The sequence below is a fragment of the Caretta caretta genome, chromosome 5 (genome assembly GCF_965140235.1).
Source record: "Caretta caretta isolate rCarCar2 chromosome 5, rCarCar1.hap1, whole genome shotgun sequence".
NCBI classification, from domain to species: domain Eukaryota; kingdom Metazoa; phylum Chordata; order Testudines; family Cheloniidae; genus Caretta; species Caretta caretta.
This window is the reverse complement of record NC_134210.1, coordinates 286,331-313,130: the sequence shown is the minus strand read 5'-3', so window position 1 is coordinate 313,130 and position 26,800 is coordinate 286,331. Positions and strand designations below refer to the sequence as shown.

The window sequence follows — 26,800 nt, the reverse complement described above, 5'->3', positions numbered from 1 at the left end:
GCTCAGAGACATGAGGCAAAACTGCTAATGCAAGTCACATGGTGGGGGGGGGGGGAGAGACATGCAGCAGGGTACGGCCATGAATGGAAACATGCTGGCGGCCCTGTGGGCAACAGGACTTCACTGCACAGTGAGCAGCACCAGAAACTCAAAGGCGGCACCAAAGAGAGCAAGTCCCGTCTCTCCCATTTCCACGCAGCTGGGCAACACAGGGACCTGTGTCCATGTACACATGAAGCCCTTGTGTGTGCATGAGACAGACAGAGCCAAGTCTCTGTGTGCATCTACAGGGGCTGTGCCCGAAGACACACGTGCGCGTGTGCGTCTACAGGGGCTGTGACCGAAAACACACGTGCGCGTGTGTGTCTATGGGGGCTGTGCCTGAAGACACACGTGCGCATGTGCATCTATGGGGGTTGTGCCTGAAGACACACGTGCGCGTGCACGTCTACGGGGGCTGTGCCCGAAGACACACGTGCGCGTGTGCATCACCACTTCTGGGGGACCCTTGGCCCATGTAGCTCCTCCCCAGGCACGTGTCTGCTTTAAGGCCTGTTAGGCTGTGCTGTTCCTTATTCCTGTATTTTGAGTGCCTATAAAGGTTTCTGGGTTTCCCTGCCTGGGCTCAGTGAATGGGCTCTTTTCCTTATTGGTAGACCCCTGCAGAGGGACTGGGATCCCATAGGTCCGACAGGACCCGCTGCCATGCTAGAGGGAGCAGGATATTTAAAAGTCCTGAGCAGGGCTTTAGCTGGAAACAGCGGTACTTGTGTGTCACAGCTGGCTCCTAGTTACCCCAGGAGAGGTTTAAGTTGGAACTCATAAGGAGGAACAGGTTAGGCTGAGCACCTGGGGGACACTTCGGGTGAGCACTGGGGGAGGAGTAGAGATGCGTGGCACCCACAGAGCACAATTCATGGTGCGTATTGCTAGGCAGAGTGGCTTAGAGTGAGTGCCCGGGGAACTGGTCAGGGCACACACCTGGGAAGGTTTATGATGAACACCAATGGCTTGGTTTAGGGTGAACACTCAAGGAGGAGCAATTAAGGGAAAACACCCAGGGAATAATTCAGCGTGAGCATGTGGGGAGCAGCACTTTAGGGTGAATGCTGGACGAATGTTTTTTGAGTGAATCCCAGAGATGGAGCAATTTAGAGTGGTTTCAGAGTAACAGCCGTGTTAGTCTGTATTCGCAAAAAGAAAAGGAGTACTTGTGGCACCTTAGAGACTAACCAATTTATTTGAGCATGAGCTTTCGTGAGCTACAGCTCACTTCATCAGATGCATATTTAGAGTGAACACTCACAGAACGGTTTAGGGCAAGGACCAAGTGAGGAGCAGTGTAGGGCAAACCGGGTATGGCGAGCATCCAGAGAGGAACAATGTCGGGTGAAACCATTGTGGAATCATTTAGGGGTGCACCTGAGAAGAGAGCTTTACAATGGACACCAAGGGAAGAGCATTAAGGGCCGAGCAGTTTGGGGTGGACACTTAGGGAGATGTTCAGCAGGAGCACCCAGGGAACAGGGTAGGATGAGCATGTAGGGAAGAGCCTGCAGTTTGTGTTAGGAGAATTTGAGAGTGAGTATCCAGGGAGGTAATATTTAGGGGGGCATGAGAGGGGACCGGTTCAGGCAGAGCACTCAGAGAGGTGCAGTTCGCGTGAGCACAGTGAAGAATGGTAGGACGGACTCATGAGACAGCGTTGACGTTTCTCCCCTACATGGAGTGAGCAGACCAGAGGACTGGTTTAGGATCAATACCCAAGGTATTCACAAGCCTAGGGTGTGGCAGCACATCGCAGTCTGTCACTGTTTGCAAATAGCTCAGTACAACCCTGGTGGTGTGAAGCAGGAGTAAAGCCATGCACCCGGGCGTTGGCCAACACGGCTCGGCACCGCACCGAACGCCCACCCTTAGCGCTAACGGGACGTTGGCCAACACGGCTCGGCACCGTGCCGAATGCCCCCCCTGAGCGCTAATGGGGCGTTGGCCAACACGGCTCGGCACCGCGCCGAACACCCCCCCTTAGCGCTAATGGGCTAACAGGATGGGTGGAGACACAGGGATGCATTTAGCCTTCTTTGGGCTGGTGCACAATCCTGATATAAGAGGTACTGGACCCCCACCTCCAGCCCATTGCTGGGCCTCAGGAGGGCAGATCTGACCATTGGCATGTCTGAGCCCTGGTCTACACTATGAGTTTAGGTTAAATTTAGCAGCATTAGATTGATTTAACCCTGCACCCGTCCACACAACGAAGCCATTTTTGTCAACTTAATGGGCTCTTAAAATCGATTTCTATACTCCTCCCCAATGAGGGGATTAGCGCTGAATCGATGTCGCCGGGTCGAATTTGGGTTAGTGTGGACATGATTAGATGGTATTGGCCTCCGGGAGCTATCCCACAGTGCTCCATTGTGACTGCTCTGGACAGCACTCTCAACTCAGATGCACTGGCCAGGTAGACAGGAAAAGCCCCGTGAACTTTTGAATTTCATTTCCTGTTTGGCCAGCGTGGCAAACTGATCAGCACAGGTGACTGTGCAGATCTCATCAGCAGAGGTGACCATGGAGTCCCAGAATTGCAAAAGAGCTCCAGCATGGACTGAACGGGAGGTACTGGATCTGATCACTGTATGGGGAGATGAATCAGAACTCCATTCCAAAAGACGAAATACCAAAATATTTGAAAAAATCTCCCAGGGCATGAAGGACAGAGGCTATAGCAGGGACCCGCAGCAGTGCCGCATGAAACTTAAGGAGCTCAGGCAAGCCTACCAAAAAACCCAAGAGGCAAACGCCCACTCAGGGTCAGAGCCCCAGACATGCCGCTTCTATGATGAGCTGCATGCCATTCTAGGGGGTGCCCCTACAACTACCCCACACCTGTACATGGACTCCTGCAAAGGACTCTCACACAACAGGGATGAGGATTTTGGGGACGAGGAAGATGATGAGGAGGGGGAGGTTGAAGATAGCACACGTCAGGCAAGTGGAGAAACCATTTTCCCTGGCAGCCAGGAACTGTTTATCACCCTGGAGACAGTACCCTCCCAGCCCGGGCTCCCAGACCTTGAAGGTGGAGAAGGCACCTCTGGTGAGTGTACCTCTGTAAATATAATACACAGTTTAAAAGCAAGCATATTTAATTCTAGAAAGAATAGTAAATATGGCAGGCAACCAGCTTGGCTTAACAGTGAAATCCTTGCTGATCTTAAACACAAAAAAGAAGCTTACAAGAAGTGGAAGATTGGACAAATGACCAGGGAAGAGCATAAAAATATTGCTCGGGGATGCAGGAGTGAAATCAGGAAGGCCAAATCACACCTGGAGTTGCAGCTAGCAAGAGATGTCAAGAGTAACAAGGAGGGTTTCTTCAGGTATGTTAGCAACAAGAAGAAAGTCAAGGAAAGTGTGGGCCCTTTCCTGAATGAGGGAGGCAACCTAGTGACAGAGGATGTGGAAAAAGCTAATGTACTCAATGCTTTTTTTGCCTCTGTCTTCACGAACAAGGTCAGCTCGCAGACTACTGCACTGGGCAACACAGCACGGGGAGAAGGTGACCAGCTCTCTGTGGAGAAAGAAGCGGTTTGGGACTATTTAGAAAAGCTGGACAAGCACAAGTCCATGGGGCTGGATGCGCTGCATCCGAGAGTGCTAAAGGAGTTGGCGGATGTGATTGCAGAGCCATTGGCCATTATCTTTGAAAACTCATGGCGATCGGGGGAAGTACGGTCTCCCACAGTATTCTTGCCAGCAAGTTAAAGAAGTATGGGCTGGCTGAATGGACTATAAGGTGGATAGAAAGCTGGCTAGATCGTCGGGCTCAACGGGTGGTGATCAATGGCTCCATGTCTAGTTGGCAGCCGATATCAAGTGGAGTGCTCCAAGGGTCGGTTCTGGGGCCGGTTTTGTTCAATATCTTCATAAATGATCTGGAGGATGGTGTGGATTGCACTCTCAGCAAGTTTGCAGATGACACTAAACTGGGAGAGGTAGATACCCTGGAGGGTAGGGATAGGGTACAGAGGGCCCTAGACAAATTGGAGGATTGGGCCAAAAGAAATCTGATGAGGTTCAACAAGGACAAGTGCAGAGTCCTGCACTTAGGACGGAAGAATCCCATGTACCGCTACAGACTAGGGACCGAATGGCTAGACAGCAGTTCGGCAGAAAAGGACCTAGGGGTTACAGTGGACGAGAAGCTGGATAGGAGTCAACAGTGTGCCCCTGTTGCCAAGAAGGCCAATGGCATTTTGGGGTGTATAAGTAGGGGCATTGCCAGCAGATCGAGGGACGTGATCGTTCCCCTCTATTCGACACTGGTGAGGCCTCATCTGGAGTACTGTGTCCAGTTTTGGGCCCCACACTACAAGAAGGATGTGGAAAAATTGGAAAGAGTCCAGCGGAGGGCAACAAAAATGATTAGGGGACTGGAACACATGACTTATGAGGAGAGGCTGAGGGAACTGGGTTTGTTTAGTCTGCAGAAGAGAAGAATGAGGGGGAATTTGATAGCTGCTTTCAATTACCTGAAAGGGGGTTCCAAAGAGGATGGATCTAGACTGTTCTCAGTGGTAGCAGATGACAGAACAAGGAGTAATGGTCTCAGGTTGCAATGGGGGAGGTTTAGGTTGGATATTAGGATAAACTTTTTCACTAGGAGGGTGGTGAAACACTGGAATGCGTTACCTAGGGAGGTGGTGGAATCCCCTTCCTTAGATATTTTTAAGGTCAGGCTTGACAAAGCCCTGGCTGGGATGATTTAGTTGGGGATTGGTCCTGCTTTGAGCAGGGGGTTGGACTAGATGACCTCCTGCGGTCCCTTCCAACCCTGATATTCTATGATTCTAATGATTAATTTGCCCTGAAGACTTGGGATGCATTCGTAGCCAGTACAGATACTGGAAAAGTCTGTTAACGTGTCTGGGGATGGAGTGGAAATCCTCCAGGGACATCTCAATGAAGCTCTCCTGGTGGTACTCCCAAAGCCTTTGCAAAAGGTTTCTGGGGAGGGCAGCCTTATTGCGTCCTCCATGGTAAGACACTTTACCATGCCAGGCCAGTAGCACTTAATCTGGAATCATTGCAAAACAAAGCATGGCAGTGTGTGTGTTTGCTGGCATTCAAGCAACATCTGTTCTTTATCTCTCTGTGTTATCCTCAGGAGTGTGATATCATTCATGGTCACCTGGTTGAAATAGGGGAATTTTATTAAGGGGACATTCAGAGGTGGCTGTTCCTGCAGGGCTGTTTGCCTGTGGCTGAACAGAAATCATCCCCGCTGTTAGCCATGCTGTGGGGGGAGGGGTGAAACGATCATCAAAGAGAATTGGGGGTGGGGGTTAGTTGGGTTTGTGCTGCACGTTAACCCGAAAACATCAGCCCCTCCTTTTAAATGGCCAGTGTGTCTTTTTCAGTTTTAATCTCCCTTTTTTTCCTCCCGGAGCTGCAAATATTTCAACGCTGTGACTAGCATCTCCGTCCCAAAGGCTAGCGTAGATAAGGAGAAAAAAACACACTCACAATGAAATGTTCTCTGAGCTCATGCAGTCCACCCAAACTGAAAAAGCCTAGCAGAATGCATGGAGGCAGACAATGGCAGAGTCCAGGAAAGCATAAAATGAACGTGAGGACAGGAGGGAAGCGCGAGAGGACAGGTGGCGGGAGCAACAGGAGAGGTGGCGGGATCAAGAGGAAAGGTGGCGGCAGCATGATGAAAGGAGGCAGGATGCAATGCTGAGGCTACTGGAGGATCAAAACGATATGCTCCGGCCTATGGTTGAGGTGTAGGAAAGGCACAGACCGCCACTGCAGCCCCTATGTAACCAGCCTCCCTCCTCCCCAAGTTCCATAGTCTCCTCACCCAGATGCCCAAGAATGCGGAGGGTGGGAGGGGCCTCCACCCCAGAGGACTGCCCAAGCAACAGAAGGCTGGCATTCAATAAGTTTTGAAGTGCAGTGTGGCCTTGTCCTTCCCTCCTCCCCTCCTCCACCACCCCACCCAGTGCTTCCCTCCTCCCCAACGCCTCCTGGGCTACCTTGGCAGTTATCCCCCTATTTGTGTGACAAATGAATAAAGAATGCATGAATTTGAAACAACAATGACTTTATTGCCTCTGCAAGCAGTGATCGAAGGGGGGAGGGGAGGGCGGTTGGCTTACAGGGAAGTAGAGTGAACCAAGGGGGCGGGTTTTCGTCAAGGAGAAACAAACAGAACTGTCACACCGTAGCCTGGTCAGCCATGAAACTGGTTTTCAAAGCTTCTCTGATGCGCAGCGCGCCCTGCTGTGCTCTTCTAACCCCCTGGTGTCTGGCTGCACATAATCAGCGGCCAGACGATTTGCCTCAACTTCCCACCCCGCCATAAACGTCTCCCCCTTACTCTCACAGATATTGTGGAGCGCACAGCAAGCAGTAATAACAGTGGGAATATTGGTTTTGCTGAGGTCTAACTGAGTCAGTAAACTGCGCGAGCGCACTTTCAAATGTCCAAAAGCAAATTCTACCACCATTCTGCACTTGCTCAGCCTGTAGTTGAACAGCTCCTGACTACTGTCCAGGGTGCCTATGTACGGCTTCATGAGCCATGGCATTAAGGGGTAGGCTGGGTCCCCAGGATAACTATAGGCATTTCAACATCGCCAACGGTTATTTTCTGGTCTGGAAAGTAAGTCCCTTCCTGCAGCTATTCATACAGACCAGAGTTCCTGAAGATGCGAGCGTCATGTACCTGTCCCGGCCATCCCACGCTGATGTTGGTGAAACATCCCTTGTGATCCACCAGTGCTTGCAGCACCATTGAAAAGTACCCCTTTCGGTTTATGTACTGGCTGCCTTGGTGATCCGGTCCCAAGATAGGGATATGCGTTCCATCTATCGCCCCACCACAGTTAGGGAATCCCATTGCAGCAAAGCCATCCACTATGACCTGCACATTTCCCAGAGTCACTACCCTTGATAGCAGCTGTTCAGTGATTGCGTTGGCTACTTGGATCACAGCAGCCCCCACAGTAGATTTGCCTATTCCAAATTGATTCCCAACTGACCGGTAGCTGTCTGGCGTTGCAAGCTTCCACAGGGTTATCGCCACTGGATTGTGAACTGTGAGGGCTGCCCTCACCTTGGTATTCTTGTGCTTCAGGGCAGGGGAAAGCAAGTCACAAAGTTCCATGAAAGTGCCCTTACGCATGTGAAAGTTTTGAAGCCACTGGGAATCATCCCAGACCTGCAACACTATGCGGTCCCACCAGCCTATGCTTGTTTCCCAGGCCCAGAATTGGCGTTCCATGGTATGAGACTACCCCACTGCCACCAGGATGGCCAAATTGCCGGGGCCGATGGTTTGAGAGAAGTCTGTGTCCATGTCCTCATCACTCTCGTCACCATGCTGCTGTTGCCTCCTCGCCTGCTTTTGCAGGTTCTGGTTCTGCATATACTGCATGATAATGCGCGAGGTGTTTACAATGCTCATAACTGCCGCAGTGATCTGAGCGGGCTCCATGGTTGCCATGATATGGCGTCTGCAAGAGAGCAGGAGAGCAGAGTTGCAGGGGAGGTGGTAGTTGGATGACCAGTTTTGCAGACCTACTGCACCGTCTGCTGCCAGGACACAACGGCTGAGCAGGCTGCACGCTTGCCGTGGTATAGCACGACAAGAGCAGCCGAGCAGAGTTGCAGTGGAAGCGGCTCTGCAAGACCACCAGGAAAGCAGAGTGGCAGCTGAAGCGATGGATGACGATGGTCATGTAGAGGACCTGCGAGGTGGATTCATAGCATCAGGAGAGCAGAGTGGCAGCGGAAGCGGTCGTTCGATGATGACGGTTTGCAGACCTACTGCACCGTCTGCTGAAAGCAGTATGGCGCCCGCACGGAAAAAAGGCACGAAATGATTGTCTGCTGTTGTTTTCATGGAGGGAGGGGCGACTGACGACATGTACCCAAAACCACCCGCGACAATGTTCTGGCCCCATCAGGCATTGGGAACTTAACCCAGAATTCCAATGGGCGGCGGAGACTGTGGGAATTGTGGGATGGCTACCCACAGTGCAATGCTCCCAAAGTCAATGCTAGCCTCGGTACTGTGGATGCACTCCGCCAACTTAATGTGCTTAGTGGGGACACACACAATCGACTGTATAAAATCGCTTTTTAAAAAATCGACTTCTATAAATTAGACCTAATTTCGTAGTGTAGACATACCCTGAGTGAGACCTTTCTCTAGGGCCCAATTCATATTTTGGGGCCTAATTCACCAGTCCCCTGCACCTTGTGTTGTCACTGACACCAGTGCAAAGTGAGCGTAAGGTGTCCCCACGCTGATTTACAGGGCAAATGAGACACAAGGCTCAGGATAATGGTGACCTGGGCCTTGGTGTGAATGTCGGGAGGACAGCAGCTTGCATGGGGTGGGTGGAGAGAGAAGCAGGGAAACCCAGCATGGAAGGAAAATAAGGAAGCAGAGAAGCCCAGCATGGTGGAGTCAGGGGAGCCAGGAAGCTCAAAGAGCAAAGCAAAGGTCCTGTAGGCACATCTGAGATTTCCAGTCCCAGCCCCAGTTAAAGGCCCCAGGGGTGTGGGACGCCAGTGATGTGAGGAATTCTCTATCCAGCTGGGCTGTGCCTGCGGGCAGCAGAACAGCCAGTTCACCAGGCAGGCACAGGGTCAGGAGCCTGGCTTGTGCCCTGGGCCACCTCCCTATGGGAAGGGAGCTGCACAGCCAGCCTAGCTGCAAAGCGGGGTGCATATGGCAGGGGGACACAGGACTGATGAGTCAATACCCCATAAGAGAGGAGGTGCTTCTAAGCCAGGGGTCGATGCTCCAGCAGAGGAAGCAACCCTAGGTCTGCGTGAACATGGAACCTGGCTCTCCCAGTGATTTCTGAGATTTCCAGTCCCAGCCCCAGTTAAAGGCCCCAGGGTGTGTGTGTGTATGTGTGTGTGAAGTCCAGCTCAGTGAGTGAATGAACCTTTTAGCCTGTGGGAACACAGAACAGATGGGCAGGATGGGGCCCAACAATGGTTTCCGACAGGGTCACTCTCTCTTAATCATAGAATCATAGAATATCAGGGTTGGAAGGGACCTCAGGAGGTCATCTAGTCCAACCCCCTGCTCAAAAGCAGGACCCATACCCAATTAAATCATCTTATTTGGGTAATAAGAAAAGGAGTACTTGTGGCACCTTAGAGACTAACCAATTTATTTGAGCATGAGCTTTCGTGAGCTACAGCTCACTTCATCAGATGTTTACCGTGGAAACTGCAGCAGACTTTATATACACACAGAGAATATGAAACAATACCTCCTCCCACCCCACTGTCCTGCTGGTACCAGCAGGACAGTGGGGTGGGAGGAGGTATTGTTTCATATTCTCTGTGTGTATATAAAGTCTGCTGCAGTTTCCACGGTAAACATCTGATGAAGTGAGCTGTAGCTCACGAAAGCTCATGCTCAAATAAATTGGTTAGTCTCTAAGGTGCCACAGGTACTCCTTTTCTTTTTGCGAATACAGACTAACACGGCTGTTCCTCTGAAACCTGTTATTTGGGTAATCTGAATCATCAGATTCTTATTTGAAGCTGAGCAGCTCCCACCTTTCCCTGGGCCTGTGAGGCCCCAGAAATGCTTGTGAGCCCCTCTGGGGTTGGTACCAGACCCCCTCCCTGCTGCTGAACAGGGGCAGGGCAAGGCAGAGCATGGGAGTGAGCAAGGCAGCCCTGTAATAATTAACCCTAGCTGGCACGGGCCCAGGGCCTGCTGCGTGATATGAAAGGGTAAGAGTAACCATAGTGTATTTACCTGCATAGCTCCAGTGACCGTGGTCAGGACCTTGAAAAGAAAAGAGAGAATGAGTGGAAGCCATGAGCTGGCAGCAAACAAACCAGTTCCAGGCAGCCCTCCAATCCCCGCCCAGCTGGACTGCCCCACACTTGCTCCCAGTTCCCTCCCAGTTTCTCACCCTTCCCCCTCCTCTCACTCAGGCAGAAGAGGATTTACCATGAAACAAACAGCGCAGTGGCACGGGGCCCCCAATGACAGGGTGTGACGTTATTGACATAATCTGGGACCGTATAGATCATTGTTGCAACCAAGATCCTGTAGTGGCACCAAATCTTGTATAAAGGGGGTCAAATAAGGTGTCTAAAAGAAGGTTGCTAGTTATGATTATGCTATCTGTGTGCATGTGTCATTTTTGTATTTAAAATTTTAAGTATTGGCTCTATCCTGTCTGTAGTTCAAACTTGTGCTGTGCTTCTGGGTGACACCCCAGACAAGTTGGTGTCAGCTCTGCCTCGCCTGCTGGATGGCCCATTAAGGACCATCAGCTATACAAGTGACCCATTGAGAGAAGGCAGATACGCCTTGGGACTCAGCCAGGTGTGCAGGGACAGGCCTATGGACAGAACTCTGAGGTGTTTCCAGGCCATGGGATGGACAGCTTGTCTTTGGGACAAAGAAAACAGAGACCACATGGCAAGAGACTATAGAAAGCTGCTGCAGCTCCTCCATCTGGTCTTCAGTCCTGCTTCTTTCCTCTGGAGGGACTTTGCTACACTGAAGTTCTGAACCAAGGACTGAATGACCCATCCCAGCTGTGGATGTTCTCCAGAGACTTGATTTGAACCTGCAGCCTATTCCATCACTGAGACAAGCCTGAACCAAGAACTTTGCCATTACTGTATGTCATTGATTCCATTTAACCAATTCTAGCTCTCATCTCTATCTTTTTCCTTTTATGAATAAACCTTTAGATTTTAGATTCTAAAGGATTGGCATCAGCGTGATTTGTGGGTAAGATCTGATTTGTATATTGACCTGGGTCTGGGGCAGAGATGGGCAAACTACAGCCCGCGGGCCATATCTGGCCCACCAGACCGCCCTTGCCCTGCCCTTGAGCTCCTGGCCTGGGAGGCTAGTCCCTGGCTCCTCCCCTGCTGTCCCCCTTCCCCCGCAGCCTAAGTTCGCCCTGCGGACAGTGCGGCTGGCTGCGAGCGTCTGCTGCTCTGAGTGGCATGGTAAGGGGGCAGTGGCGGGGGGTGTTGGATATAGGGTAGGGGGTCCCTGGGGGCAGTCAGCAGACAGGGATCGGGGGTAGTTGGATGGGGCATAGGTTTGGCGGGGGGGCGGTCAGGGGATGAAGAACAGGGGAGGTTGGATAGGGCGTGGGAGTCCCGGGAGGGCCTGTCACGGGATGGAGGTGTAGCTAGGGGTCGGGGGGCAGTCAGGGGACAGGGAGCAGGGGGGTTGGATTGTGGGTGGGGTCCCAGGGGGGGAAGATTGGGGTGGGGGGGGTCCTGGGAGCAGGCAGTCAAGGGACAAGGAGCAGGGGGGGTTGGATGGGTCAAGGATTCTGAGGGGGGCAGTCGGGCTGGGAAGTGGGAGGCGGTGGATAGGGGGTGGGGGAAAGGCTGTTTGGGGGGCACAGCCTTCCCTACCCGGCCCTCCATACAGTTTCGCACCCCGATGTGACCCTCAGGCCAAAAAGTGTTCCCACCCCTGGTCTGGGGCTTGGTCCTTTGGGATTGAGAGACCCTTTTTTCTTCTACTGGGGTATTGGTTTTCATAACCATTCGTCCCCATAACGAGTGGCACTGCTGGTGATACTGGGAAACTGGAGTGTCTAATGGAATTGCTTGTGTGACTTGTGGTTAGCTAGTGGAGTAAAACCAAAGTCCTCTTCGTTTGGCTGGTTTGGTTTGCCTTAGAGGTGGAAAAACCCTAGCCTTGGGCTGTAACTGCCCTGCTCTAAGCAATTTGTCCTGAATTGGCACTCTCCGTTGGGTCCCACCAAAGCCATCATCGTTACATAGGGGGGCCCCCAAAATGCAGGACAAATCTCATCTGACTACCAGCCCCCAAGTCCCAGCCGGTGGTGCAGCAGGGCTCAGGCAGGCAGGCTGCCTGTATTCTGTGGCTGGTAGCCCTACGCCACTCCCGGAAGCGGCTCGCACATCTCTGCGTGTCCCTGGCAGGCGGAGGCGACTCCACGCACTGCTCCTCCCCAGGCTGTGCATGGAGACCCACTGCCCCCCGCCCCCCAAAGGGGCGCAGAGACCTACCAGCAGCAGCACAGCAGAGCTAAGTGTGGTGTTTAGATGCTGCTTGTAATTATTGGAACTGGGAGCACTGGCTGTTGGGAGTCTGAAAGGACAGGAAACAGGAAGGGGGGGGAAGTTGAGGAGGTGGAGTGAGAGCTACCGAGGGTGCAGCAGCAGCTTGGTAAAGAGGTTTCCACTTTAAAAATAAAGTCCTGTTGAAGTTTGTTAGTACCTTGCCTGGTTGCTACAACATTTTGGCGACGAGGATGGATCTTCTGCCTCTGAACCCACCTGCATCCTTTCTGCAAAGCCCAGGTGAGCCTCTAATTGCTTTTACTGCCTGGATCCATATGTTTGAGACTTATCTGCTTGCAATCAGTGCTACAGAGATTTCTGAAGTAAGAAAGTGTGCTCTGCTAATCCACTGCCTTGGAGCAAAAGGGCAGTGTATATTTTACACTTTTCCCCTTGCAGATCATAAATATGAGACTGCACTCACTGCATTAAAGAACTTTTTTGTGCCAAAACTGAATGTAGTAGCTAATCGCTACAGATTTCACCAGCGTGAGCAGAAAACACGGGAGACTATAATGCAGTATATTGCTTCCCTGAGGAGTCTGATTGTAACTTGTAACTTTGGGAATATGGCAGATGAGATGATTAGAGACCAGCTCATTGAGAAAACAACCATGTTTTGTGTAAGAGAATGCTTACTTCTAGAACCACAACTTACACTAGAAAAAGCAATAACCATTGCTACTCAGATTGAGTCAGCTACAGCTGAAGCCAAAATGATGAGCATGGATACAGGAGGCACAGTCCAAGCTGTGACTCCTTTGCAGAAAAGTTCACTATCGCTGCAGACACACAATTGCAAGAGAAAAACTAATGAAAAACCACCAAATCAGCAAATTCAAAATACAGTAAAAGCATGCTTTCGCTGTGGACCCCCACAACACCTTGCAAGCTACACAGGATATCCGGCAAAAGTAGCTCAGTGCAATCATTGCAAAAAGATTGGACATTTTGCTAAAGTATGTCACAGCAGCCAGTTCAATCAACAGGTGCATACAGTTACAATACCAGATGTTACTGTGCTGAGCGTGGACAAAATCACTACTGCACATATTCCAGAACAAATAAAGTGCACTGTAAACGTTTCCGCCATACCCTCAGGCAAACCACACTCTATTCAGCTAATGTTGGACACTGGCTCAGCAGTATCTATACTACCTGATTCCATCTATTTGCATTACTTTAAAGATGTGCCTCTTCCTGAACCCAAACTTCACTTGGAGTGTTATTTGAAAAACCATATTCCAGTATGTGGCTGCCTGCCAACAATAGTTACTTTTGGTGATTGCTGTGTAACTGCAGAGTTCTACATTGTCCACAAAGGCACTCCTATCCTTGGCAGAGATTTATTGGCTGCTTTAAATCTCAGGGTAGTTCATGGACGAATTGATCTTTCTCAGCAAAGCACTCCTGCGGTACACGCACCAGTTTCAGCTGGGACCCAACACCAGGTTGAGGAGCAACTCGGCTGTGCTTATGGGTTTCTGCATAAAGTTAAAATATAGAATAATGTGATGCCTGTACAACAGAAGTTACGGAGCTTACCATTTTCAGTCAGGGAAGCTGTTTCAGAGGAACATAGAAAACTTGTTCAAAAGGACATTATTGAAGAGATTGACTCCTCAGAATGGGTTTCACCTGTCGTAGTGATGCAGAAGAAGGGTGAAGGCATTCGCCTTTGTGTGGATTTAAGGGAGCCAAATAAAGCTATTGTGATTGACAGCCATCCTCTTCCTCACATAGAAGAAGCATTTACAGAACTCCATGGAGCAAAGATGTTTTCTACTCTTGATTTGCAGAGCACATACTACCAGGTTACGTTGCATGAAGATAGCAGAGACCTCACAGCATTTATTACACATGAGGGACTATTTCATTTTAAAGGTGTTCCATAGGGTCTCGCATCTGCCCCAAGTGCCTTCCAAAAAATGATGTCATTGATTCTGAAGAATCAACATGGAGTTCAGTGCTATCTGGATGATATTATCGTGTTTGGAAATACTTCTGAGGAGCATGGCAATAACCTGAAGTCTGTACTAAACTGCATCAGCAAAGCAGGCCTCAAGCTTAATAGGTCCAAATACAAATTTAGATAAACTGAACTCTCCTTTCTGGGGCATACAATTTCACAGGCTGTACTAAAATCCTGTGTCACTTGCCAAATGCATGATAAGACAGCAGTGACATGTACCCCTCCATTACAGACTGTTCCTCTTCCTGAATCTGCATGGGAAAAAGTGGCGATTGGCATTGTAGGACCCTTTGATACTGCTCCAAGTGACTGCCATTATGCCATCACTTTAATAGACTATTTCAGTAAATGGCCTGAAGTAGTGTTTACATCGCAAATCTCTTCTGCTACAGTAATTAAGTTCCTCTCTTCAGTTTTTAGCAGGGAAGGTAGCCCCAAAGAACTGGTTTCAGATAATGGTAGTCAATTTACTTCCCTGGAATTTGAAACTTTTCTAGCACAGAGGAACATTTTACACAGAAGGTCATCCCTATATTACCCTCAAGCCAGTGGGGAAATCCAATGGTTTAATAGAAGTTTGAAAGAGATTTTGCAAACGGCTAAACTGGAAGGGCGATTGTGGATAACCTTCACTACTGATTTCTTGCAAGCATACCGGGCTACACGACATACCACCACGCAAAGATCACCCGCAGAGTTACTGCATGGGAAACAGATGAATACTAAACTGAACATTGCTGGATTGTTAAAGGCACGACCGGATGCCCCAACCGAGGATGATGTGAGAAAAACAGTTGAACAGAACCAAGCAAAGTATAAGGCTTTCACAGACAAGCTAAGGAACCAAAGTTTGAGTGCGGTTCCTTCATTAGAATACAAAAACCTGGAATTTTACGCAAAGGGGACCATAAATTCACAGCTCCTCTTAAAATCATAGAGAAGAAGGGACCTTACACCTATCAACTTTCTGATGGGCAGGTATGGAATGCTTCTTATCTTGCACCTGCCTATACACCAAGAGGAGATTATGCCAACACCCAGTCTGCATTGGACAGCTTCACTGTAGTATCAACACAACAAGACATTGACCTGGAAATGGGGCTTGAGAGACGGCCTGTCAGACCCAGATGACCACCTGTCTGGACTAGAGACTATGATATGTAGTATCTACGGTGTTTTCAGTGTAATATTTCTGCCAACAGTATAGTGTCTTGTTTCATATTTGTTCCTGTGGTTAGAACAAAAATGTTTATTTTAATTGGGAGAGTTTCTTAAGAGAGGAGGGAATGTGGTGTTTAGATGCTGCTTGTAATTATTAGAACTGGGAGCACTGGCTGTTGGGAGTTTGAAAGGACAGGAAAGGGCGGGGGAAGTTGAGGAGGCAGAGTGAGAGCTACCGAGGGTGCAGCAGCAGCTTGTAATGAGGTTTCCACTTTAAAAATAAAGTCCTGTTGAAGTTTGTTAGTACCTTGCCTGGTTGCTATACTAAGGCAACTCCCTGACCACGCTGCCTCCCTCCCTCCACGCCGCTTTCAGGAGCAGCCCTGCAGTGTGTGTTTGTTTCTGCGTGTTGTACCCCCCAACCGCCAATTCCACAGCTCCCATTGGCCGGGAAGTGTGGCACCTGCGGGCAGTGGTGCGCAGAGACCCCCCAAGACACCCCCATTTAGGAGCCACTGCCAGAGGGGTGTGCTGGTCACTTTGGGAGCTGCGCCACCCAAGGTAAATGCCACCCCCTGACTCCTCCCGCACCCCAACCCCCTGCCCCAGCCCATAACCCGTACCCTGCTCCCAAACTTTCTCACAGAGCCTGCACCCTTCAGCCCCCGCCCACACCCCAACCCACTGCCCCAGCCCAGAGCCTGCACCCAGCACCCAAACTCCCTCCCAGAGCCCCACCCCTCACCCCTACCTCTTCTGGGTCAGTGCTCTCAAAGAGTAAAGCCTGAAGACATTTAGCTTATCAGGAAGGCAACACTTTTCCCTACATTCCTAATGAGATGAAGAAACTCCAGACCATGTGCTCATGGGGCATATAAACAGGGGAGTAGGGAGGAGGCTTGGCAGGTGGTTTTACCTCTCTATATTTACAGCATTGGCAAGACCAACATTGGAATACTGCGGTGAATTCTGGTGTCCACATTATTAAAAAGCTGTTGATAAATTATAGAGGGTGAAGAGTAGAGCCTCAAAAATTATGTGAGGGCTGAAAAATGCTTTAGACTGAAAGAGTTAAGGCGCTCCATCTCTTTAGCTTATCAAAAGGAAGACAGATGATGAAGAGCCATTGGCCATTATCTTTGAAAACTCGTGGCGAACGGGGGAAGTCCCGGATGACTGGAAAAAGGCTAATGTAGTGCCCATCTTTAAAAAAGGGAAGAAGGAGGATCCTGGGAACTACAGGCCAGTCAGCCTCACCTCAGTCCCTGGAAAATCATGGAGCAGGTCCTCAAAGAATCAATCCTGAAGCACTTACATGAGAGGAAAGTGATCAGGAACAGTCAGCATGGATTCACCAAGGGAAGGTCATGCCTGACTAATCTAATCGCCGTCTATGACGAGATTATTGGTTCTGTGGATGAAGGGAAAGCAGTGGATGTATTGTTTCTTGACTTTAGCAAAGCTTTTGACACGGTCTCCCACAGTATTCTTGTCAGCAAGTTAAAGAAGTATGGGCTGGATGAATGCACTATAAGGTGGGTAGAAAGTTGGTTAGATTGTCGGGGTCAACGGGTAGTGATCAATGGCTCCATGTCCAGTTGGCAGCCGGTGTCAAGTGGAGTGCCCCAGGGGTCGGTCCTGGGGCCGGTTTTGTTCAATATCTTCATAAATGATCTGGAGGATGGTGTGGATTGCACTCTCAGCAAATTTGCGGATGATACTAAACTGGGAGGAGTGGTAGATACACTGGAGGGCAGGGATAGGATACAGAGGGTCCTAGACAAATTGGAGGATTGGGCCAAAAGAAATCTGATGAGGTTCAATAAGGATAAGTGCATGGTCCTGCACCTAGGACGGAAGAACCCAATGCACAGCTACAGACTAGGGACCGAATGGCTAGGCAGCAGTTCTGCAGAAAAGGACCTAGGGGTGACAGTGGACGAGAAGCTGGATATGAGTCAGCAGTGTGCCCTTGTTGCCAAGAAGGCCAATGGAATTTTGGGATGTATAAGTAGGGGCATAGCGAGCAGATCGAGGGACGTGATCGTCCCCCTCTATTCGACATTGGTGAGGCCTCATCTGGAGTACTGTGTCCAGTTTTGGGCCCCACACTACAAGAAGGATGTGGATAAATTGGAGAGAGTCCAGCGAAGGGCAACAAAAATTATTAGGGTTCTGGAACACATGACTTATGAGGAGAGGCTGAGGGAACTGGGATTGTTTAGTCTGCAGAAGAGAAGAATGAGGGGGGATTTGATAGCTGCTTTCAACTACCTGAGAGGTGGTTCCAGAGAGGATGGTTCTAGACTATTCTCAGTGGTAGAAGAGGACAGGACAAGGAGTAATGGTCTCAAGTTGCAGTGGGGGAGGTTTAGGTTGGATATTAGGAAAAACTTTTTCACTAGGAGGGTGGTGAAACACTGGAATGCGTTACCTAGGGAGGTGGTAGAATTTCCTTCCTTAGAAGTTTTTAAGGTCAGGCTTGACAAAGCCCTGGCTGGGATGATTTAATTGGGGATTGGTCCTGCTTTAAGCAGGGGGTTGGACTAGATGACCTCCTGAGGTCCCTTCCAACCCTGATATTCTATGATTCTATGATTACAGCCTACAAGGATCTTCCTAGGGAGAAAATACCTGGTAATAAGGAGCTCTTCAACCTAGCAGGAAAGGCAAAACAAGAACCAATGGCTACAAGTTAAATCCAGACAAAATCAAATTAGAAATAAGGCACAATTTGTAACAGTGCTTAAGCACTGAAACAAACTCCTAGAGTGGAGTCTCCACCTCTTGTCTTCACATTAAGACTGGTACCTTTCTGGAAAAGCTTTACTCGAATACACGCGATTGGGCTCAATACAGGGGTAAATGGATGAACGTCTCTGGCCTGTGGTATACAAGAGGTCGGGTTAGATGATCTAATGTTCCCAACAGGCCTTAACGTCTATGAGCTGCTTGCTGCAAGGGAGCCTCTCTGGAGCACCGTACTGCCCCAGAGACACGCTCAGTGCTCACAGGTACTGAGCCGCCCCAAAGAGCTCGAGAGAAATGAGTGAGCCTGAGAAACACAATGCAGGGAGGAGGGGAGCAGGGCTAAGACTGCAGAGTTACCTAGGCCTGCTACAAGATAATCATTCTCAGCTCTCTCCACTGGCTCTTCTGCTTAGCCCTGAGCCATTGGCACTTTCCCTTAGGCCCTGGAGTAGAGCTGGATCTTAAGGAGGAGCAGGTAGGTGCCTTACGGCTTAGCTCCAGGAGGGGTAGGGTTGCCAATTTTGGTTAGAAATATTCCTGGAGGTTTCATCACATGACATAATCTTTAATGAAAGATTAATTTTTAATTCCTGGAAACTCCAGGACAACCTGAAGGGTTGGCAACCCTTCAGAAGGGTGAGGATGGGGGGAGGTAGGAAAGGGGAGGTCAATAGGCCACTGAACTCAGCTAACCTGCTCTTGCTCAGCATCCTTAGGTCTGGACCCTTGCAGTCCCTTCTAACCCTCGGATTCTGAAGGATCTTGGGTGTGGGATGTCTTCCCCTCTCGAATTCACTCCCAATCTCAGGCAGGCAGACCTTGGGGGTGCTGAGGTTCAGGCCTGGTGCAAGGCCCCTGTTCCCCAGCTGGGGATGGTTTGCCAGAAGCTGGGAATGAGCGGACAGGGGATGGATCACTTGGTGATTACCTGTTCTGTTCATTCCCTCAGGGGCACCTGGCATTGGCCACTGTTGGAAGACAGGATACTGGGCTAGATGGACCTTTGGTCTGACCCGGTATGGCTGTTCTTATGTCACTGAGGTGCAGGGTTCCCTGGTGGGGAGTTGCTCTGATCACAGTGACATGTACCATGCTGGTTCTAATATGCATTTCTCTCCAGGTTGATGAAGTTTAGAAATGGGCAAGCAGACCCTGGAACAAGAAAGGCAGCAATGTGGGGGCTGGGGTGAGTGGGTCCATAGAATCTGGGGACACAAACATTGGAGAGGAGGGCAGTGAAAGGGGCCAGTGGAGCCCCCAATTCCTGGGGCGGAGAACAACCCGTTGTCACGGAGTGTGGGGGAGTCCAGGGCCTGCACCCCTCTTCCTGGGATTCACTGAGACTCTCAGCCAGCCAGTAAAATGGAAGGTTTATTGGACAATAGGAACACAGTCTAAAACAGAGCTTGTGGGTACAACCAGGACCCCTCAGTCAAGTCCTTCTGGGGGGCAGGGAGCTTAGACCCCAGCCCTGGGGTTCCCTGCATTCCACCACCCAGCACCAAACTGAAAACAAAACCCCCCCAGCAGGCTCTCTCCTGCAGCCTTTGTCCAGTTTCCCAGGCAGAGGTGTTACCTCCCCCTCCCCCTCCTGGCTCAGGTTACAGGCTCTCAGGTCTCCCATCCCCAGTGAAACTCCCCTGCCACATTCCCAGGTCAACAGTCCCCCCTCCCTGCTGCATCACACCTCCATCCCACAAGGTACAGCTCTTGTAGCTGGGGTCTCCATGGTCCTGACTCTGAGCAGGGCCGGGAGCCTAGCAGTGGTGTTGTCACACTCGGCCCATTCAGGAGGTGAGCCTGATGGGCTGACAGCACTGCTCTCTGGCCCCACCCTTGGCAATGGCTATGGAAAGACACCTGATATTAATAGAGTGAATTTATGGATGAGAAAGATCCATTTTCCCAGGCCCAGCCCTGAGGCTGTTCATTTCCCTGAGACCCAATGGCACTGCTGTGGGGGGAGGGGGGAGAACCCTCCCCATTCTACAGAGGACTCAGGGGCTGTCTTAGGGTATGTCTACACTATGAGCTGGCTGTGAGTTGCTGTTCATAGACATACATAAATAACAGCATAGCGCCGGTAGCATGGGTAACGGCAGCAGAGCCTGGCTTAGCTGTGTTGAGTACAAACATGCCTGAAATGGGGGGCATGTATTTGGCATGGCCCCACCGTGCCTCCGGTGCTACTACCCATGTCATCATGCATGACGTTATGGACAAACTGTGAACATATAGATCATTGTGGCAACCAAGGTCCTACAGTTGCACCAAATCTTGTACAAAGGAAGTCAAGTAAGGTGTCTATGAAAAGGTTGTAATTTGCTGGTTATAATTAGGGCTGTCTGTATGTGTGTATCATTTTTGTATTTGAAGTTATGAATATTGGCTCTGTACTTGTATCACAATGTGTTTGATTCTTAGTAGCATTAGTGAGGCATGTGGTCAGCTTCTTGAGAAAGGAATTTTCAGATTAAGTGCCCAATCAAGAAACACTTCACTGACAATAGAGCTTGGGAGACTCCAATCTACATATGGGAAGCCTTCCTGGGAATGTTCAAGGCAGCATGTGAGCAATGGCTGCTCTACCTGTAAAGAACTGAATCATGCATGGTGTCAAGGTTCCTTCCCCACTCTGAACTCTAGGGTACAGATGTGGGGACCTGCATGAAAACCCCCTAAACTTATTTTTACCAGCTTAGGTTAAAACTTCCCCAAGGTCCAAACTATTTTACCTTTTGCCCTTGTACTTTATCGCTGCCACCACCAAGCGTCTAACAGATATATAACCGGGAAAGAGCCCGCTTGGAAACATCTTTCCCCCCAAAATCCTCCCCAAACCCTACACCCTCTTTCCTGGGGAAGGCTTGATAAAAATCCTCACCAATTTGCATAGGTGAACACAGACCCAAACCCTTGGATCTTAAGAACAATGAAAAAAGCAATCAGGTTCTTAAAAGAAGAATTTTAATAGAAGAAAAAGTAAAATAATCACCTCTGTAAAATCAGGATGGTAAATACCTTACAGGGTAATCAGATTCAAAACATAGAGAATCCCTCTAGGCAAAACCTTAAGTTAAAAAAAAATCACAAAAACAGGAATATACATTCCATTCAGAACAGCTTATTTTATCAGCCATTTAAACAAAACAGAATCCAACGCATATCTAGCTAGATTACTTACTAAGTTCTAAGACTCCATTCCTGTTCTGTTCCTGACAAAAGCATCACACAGACAGAGAGAGCCTTTGTTCTCCCCCCCTCCAGCTTTGAAAGTATCTGGTCTCCTCACTGGTCATTTTGGTCAGGTACCAGCGAGGTTATCCTAGCTTCTTAACCCTTTACAGGTGAAAGGGTTTTTCCTCTGGCCAGGAGGGATTTTAAAGGTGTTTATCCTTCCCTTTATATTTATGACACATGGACATGTGACTTGCTCATGTGACTCAAAACTCCATCTTGCTTGCTGTGATTTTCCACAGTAAGAACAAAGGGGTCCTTCCACATGGCAAAAGGGTATAAAAGGCTGCTGCGTCATCTCCATTTTGTCTTCAATCCTGCTTCTTACCTCTGGAGGAACTTTGCTACACTGAAGCTCTGAACCAAGGACTGAATGACCCATCCCAGCTGTGGATGTTTTCCAGAGACTTGATTTGAACTTGCAGTTTATTTCATCACTGCTACAAGCCTGAATCAAGAACTTTGCCATTGCTGTATGTAATTGATTACTTTGACCAATTTTAGCTCTCATCTATATTTCTTTCCTTTTATGAATAAAACTTAAGATTCTAAAGGATTAGCAACAGCGTGATTTGTGGGTCAGATCTGACTTGTATATTGACCTGGGTCTGGGGCTTGGTTCTTTGGGATCGGGAGAACCTTTTTTCTTTTACTGGGTATTGGTTTTCATAACCATTCGTCCCCATAAGAAGTGGTGCTGCTGGTGATACTGGGAAACTGGAGTGTCTGAGGGAATTGCTTGTGTGACTTCTGGTTAGCCAGTGGGTAAAACCAAAGTCCTCTCTGTCTGGCCGGCTTGGTGTGCAAAGGAACCCCAGCCTTGGGCTGTAACTGCCCTGCTCGAAGCAACTTGTCCTGAATTGATACTCTCAGTAGCGTCCTGCCAAAGGCTGCATCCTTACACCATGTATAAGGGCAGTGATTCCATGCGCTCGTTCTAGCAGAGCTTGCACAAGTACGTGAACAGAAGCAGGGCATTCACTCCCTAGCTTAGAGCTGCAGTGGCACTGCTGCCCCACCACTGCTTCCCTCCGTAGTGTGGGCCCAGGGCTGGCGGCTTGTGGGCAGGACTCAAACACCACAAGTGTGCAGATATCTGACTGGATCAGACCACCACAATTGCTAAAAGCTGCCAAAGCTGCTCTGCTGGAGGGGTACTTGGGCCTGGGCTGCAAGGAGGACATAGAATACAGATTGTGAAGCCAGAAGGCCACATGTGACCATCCAGTCTGACCCTGTGTATAGCACAGGCCCTAGGACCAGTCTGACCGAGGGTGACCAGCTGTACAGTTTTTGGTAAAAGTCCAGTCGACAATGTTGCGGTGGTAAGGCAGGCTAGTCCCTACCTGTCCTGGCTGGCACTGCGCTGCGTCCCAGAAGTGGCCAGCAGGTCCGTCTCCTAGGCAGGAGGGCCACAGGGCTCCGTGTGCTGCCCCCGCCTGAAGCACTGGCTCCACGCTCCCTGTGCAGGAATCTATTCGGTGCAGCTATGCTGGCTGCACACAGGTGATGTTGCTAGAGTGGGGAGAAAGCTCTGCAGAGCTTTAAGTCTCACTTGCTGACTAGCAGCTCCTGACTGTCACCCTTCCCTACCCCCCCACTTTGTTCACAGAGTCTGAGGCTAGAAGGGACCACTGTGATCATCTAGTCTGACCTCAGGTAGAACAAAGGCCAGAGAATTTCCCCAAAATAATTCCCAGAGAAGATCTGTTCGAAGATATCCAATGTTGATTTAAAAATTGACAGAGATGGAGAATCCACCACCACCCTTGGAAAACTGTTCCAATGATTAATTATTCTCACTGTCAAAAATGTACATCCCAGTTCCAGTCTGAATGTGTCTAGCTTCACCTTCCACCCATTGGATCATGTTAGACCTTTCTCTGCTAGACTGAAAAGCCCATTATTAAATATTTGTTCCCCATGCAGGTGCTTACAGACTGTAATCGAGTCACCCCTTCACCTGCTTTTTGTTAAGCTAAATAGATTGAGCTCCTGGAGTCCGTCACTAAGGCAGGTTTTCTAATCGTCTGGTTACTCTCGTGGCTCTTCTCTGATCCCTCTCCAGTTTATCAACCTCCTTCTTGAATTGTGGACATCAGAACTGGACACAGCATTAAAGCACCAGTGTCAAATAGAGAGGTAAAATGACCTCTCTACTCCTACTTGAGATTCCCCTGTTTATGCATCCAAGGATCGCATTAATCCTTTTGCCCACAGCAATCCACTGGTAGCTCTTGTTCAGCTGATTATTCACCACAGCCTCCAAATCTTTTCCAGCGTCACTGCTTCCCAGGATAGAGTCCCCCATCCTGTAAATATGGCCTGCATTCCTTGTTCCTGGATGGGTACACTTACATTTAGCTGTACTAAAAGACTTGTTGTTTACTTGTGCCCAGCCTCCCAAGTGATCCAGATCGCTCTGTATCAATGACCTGCCCTCTTCACTATTTACCACTCCCATCTGCAAACTTTATTGGTGATGAATGAATGTTTTCTGCGAGGTCACTGATAAAGATGTTCAATTGCATAGGGCCAAGAATCAATCCCCAGCACTGCTCGATGACGATTCCCTGTTCACACTTACACTGAGACCTATCAGTTAGCCAGTTCTTAATTCATGTAATGTGTGCCATGTTTAGCCCAGGGCAGAGTCAGCCCTAAAGCTGCTGGGCTAGAGGCGACCTCTGAGGCCTGGGGCTCCCCAGGGAATTTCCCAGCCTCAGAGGCCAATCAGTCCCCCCGCGCCATACTGAACAGGGCCCTCGCTCTTCTCTGCAGCTCTGCCAGAGTCCCCCATCGACCCCTCTCCTCATTCTTCCAGGCCCCTCCCCCTCACCTCTGGTCCCAGGAAGAGTCCAATTCCCACATAAATCTTTCCTATCTGCTATCAGATGATGAGTGTTCGGCAGGCATCTTGCTGCACAGCTCATCCTGGCGCTGCCTGCACAGAAACCAGACTAAGAGCCACAGATACGGGGCTCACAGCACTGGCCCCACAGAACTGCCCAGGCAGCAGCACGGCCTGCCAACCACAGTTGCCAACTTTCACGCTGTAAATAAGCACCCCGACTTTCACAATAAGACAAAAATCAAACTAATCCCATTTTAAAACAAGGCCAAAACAAGCCAATCCCTAAGAACCCTAACACTCTATGTGACTAGATTCCCCCGGCGTGCTGGGTGGGCCCACTGTACACCCCTGACTCTCTCCCCCCGTTGCCCTTGCTTGCTCCTTGTTGCCCCTGCTTGCCAGGATCCAATCAAAAAAAAGAAGCAAAAAGCTGAAAGCCAAAAACTAGCCAACAAGGAACTCATAAGCCAATTAAGCCAAAAACAAGCCCAATTTCTGCATTTTTTCACGGGTTTGGCATGTCTGCTGCCAACCCGTCCCTGCTTAGGTGAGCCTATCCCGCATTCCTTGCTCCTGCCTACAGTTTCACTGAGTCCAGGATTCCCCTTGTCACGGAGTGTGGGGGGAGTCCAGGCCCTGCACCCCTCTTCCTGGGATTCACTGAGACTCCCAGCCAGCCAGCAAAACAGAAGGTTTATTGGACAACAGGAACACAGTCTAAAACAGAGCTTGTGGGTACAACCAGGACCCCTCAGTCAAGTCCTTCTGGGGGGCAGGGAGCTTAGACCCCAGCCCTGGGGTTCCCTGCGTTCCGCCACCCAGCACCAAACTGAAACTAACCCTCCCCACCCCCCACCCCCAAGGCTCTCTCCTGCAGCCTTTTTCCACATTCCCAGGCAGAGGTGTTACCTCCCCCTCCCCCTCCTGGCTCAGGTTACAGGCTCTCAGGTCTCCCATTCCCATTGAAACTCCCCTGCCACATTCCCAGGTCAACACTCCCCCCTCCCTGCTGCATCACACCCCTCCATTTCCTGTTCCAGAGGAACAGCCGTGTTAGTCTGTATTCGCAAAAAGAAAAGGAGTACTTGTGGCACCTTAGAGACTAACCAATTTATTTGAGCATGAGCTTTCGTGAGCTACAGCTCACTTCATCAGATGTATTTCCTGTTCGTCACTCTTGTGTAGAGTGCTGTGTGGCTGTTACTCAGCTGCCATGCCCTGATCAGGGGGGACTATATTTCATAGTAGGCAAAATGGTTCCTCTGTATCCCTCAGAGCAATGGGCCTGAGCCAAACTCTGAAATCCCACTCAGGCTCTTAAGGCAGGGGGAAGGTAATTCATTATGGCCTATTCTGCTACCCTTACTCTAAGTGCTCCCAGAGACTTCAGCATGTATACGGGAGGAAAAGTCTGGCCTTGGGTGTCCAAATGCTGATGGCGGAGCCTGGGTGGGTCACCAGGGGTCAGTGTATCAGCTGCATCTGCATCTCCCTCCTCACGCTCCTTCCTCTCCCCTCTCCGCATTCTCTCCCCTCTTTCTGCCTTGCTCCTGCAGTTCACTCACCCTGCATTTGCACTGTGCTTATCCACATGGTATCTTGGCCCATTAACTGCTGTCCTCTGGCCTCACATCAGCCGGTCCCAGCCATTCTGATGGGAAACAAAGTGAGGCCTACACAGGCAGCTCTCTCACCCGTCGCCATTTCCCAGCGAGCTGCAAAGACTCAGCCACCATCAGGAGCACACAGAGGCACTCACCCCTGCACAACTCAGCCCTGAGCATCCAACACCTCCAGGCACAGTCCTGTCACCATCCACAGTGGTACCAGGGCCTGGTACCCAGCCCACCCAACTTAAATAGAACTCACCACAGGGGATGCTGGAGGGCTGTGCTTAGCCACAACGCAAACCACTCCCTCACTGAGAGGTTCCAGTGTCTCCCCAGCTGCCAGTCCCTGCTCCCCACACTGACCCTGTGGTAAGGAGTTCCACAGGCTGGCTGTGCATTGTGTGAAGAAATACTTGTGTGAAGGGGTAAAGAACACTTCCCTGTTCACTTTCTCCACACCACTCATGATTTTACAGACCTCCCCCTTAGCCGTCTCTTTTCTAAGCTGAATAGTCTCTGTCTTTTTAATCTCTCCTCATACAGAAGTTGTTCCATCCCCCTAATAATTTTTGCTGCCTTTTCTGTACTTTTTCCAATTGCAATTTATCTTTTTTGAGATGGAGTGAACGGATCCACAAGCAGTATTCAAGGTGTGAGGGCACCATGGATTTATATAGTGGCATTATGATATTTTCTGTCTTATTATCTCTCCCTTTCCTACCTGTTCTTCGCAGTCTGTTAATTTTTTTTGACTGCCGCTGCACATTGAGCGGATGTTTTTAGAGAACTCTTCCAACGCTGCCTTCTCCTGCCCCCGTCCTCTCTCCGAGCCCCTCCCTGCTCACTGCTAGTGCCCTGAGATGATTGTGCTCCTTCCCCCAGGCCCCTGCCTGGCCCATACACAAAGAGAGGAATCAGGTCTCCCTGCTCCAGTTGCCTTGGCAATGAGCACTGGGCCCTATAGTCACTCAGGGATGTGATGCAGGCAGGGGCCAGGAGGCTGCATTCCCATTGCTCTCAGAAGAGTCTATTCCACACACACTCACTCAGCTTTGCCCCACAATCTCCTCCCATGCTGTCCCTCCTCCCCCGCAGCCT

General features: G+C 50.0%; 1 protein-coding gene across 2 annotated transcripts in view; it reads right to left on the bottom strand.

The window, feature by feature from the left end:
* The window catches only part of CA9 (carbonic anhydrase 9), a 59,408-nt gene that overhangs the window by 24,996 nt on the left and 7,612 nt on the right, over positions 1 to 26,800 (bottom strand). For both annotated transcript variants that reach the window (XM_048834657.2, XM_048834658.2), the window contains exon 2: positions 9,803 to 9,832. In XM_048834657.2, coding sequence (XP_048690614.1) covers positions 9,803 to 9,832 — 30 coding nt within the window. The remainder of the gene's footprint in view (positions 1 to 9,802; positions 9,833 to 26,800) is intronic.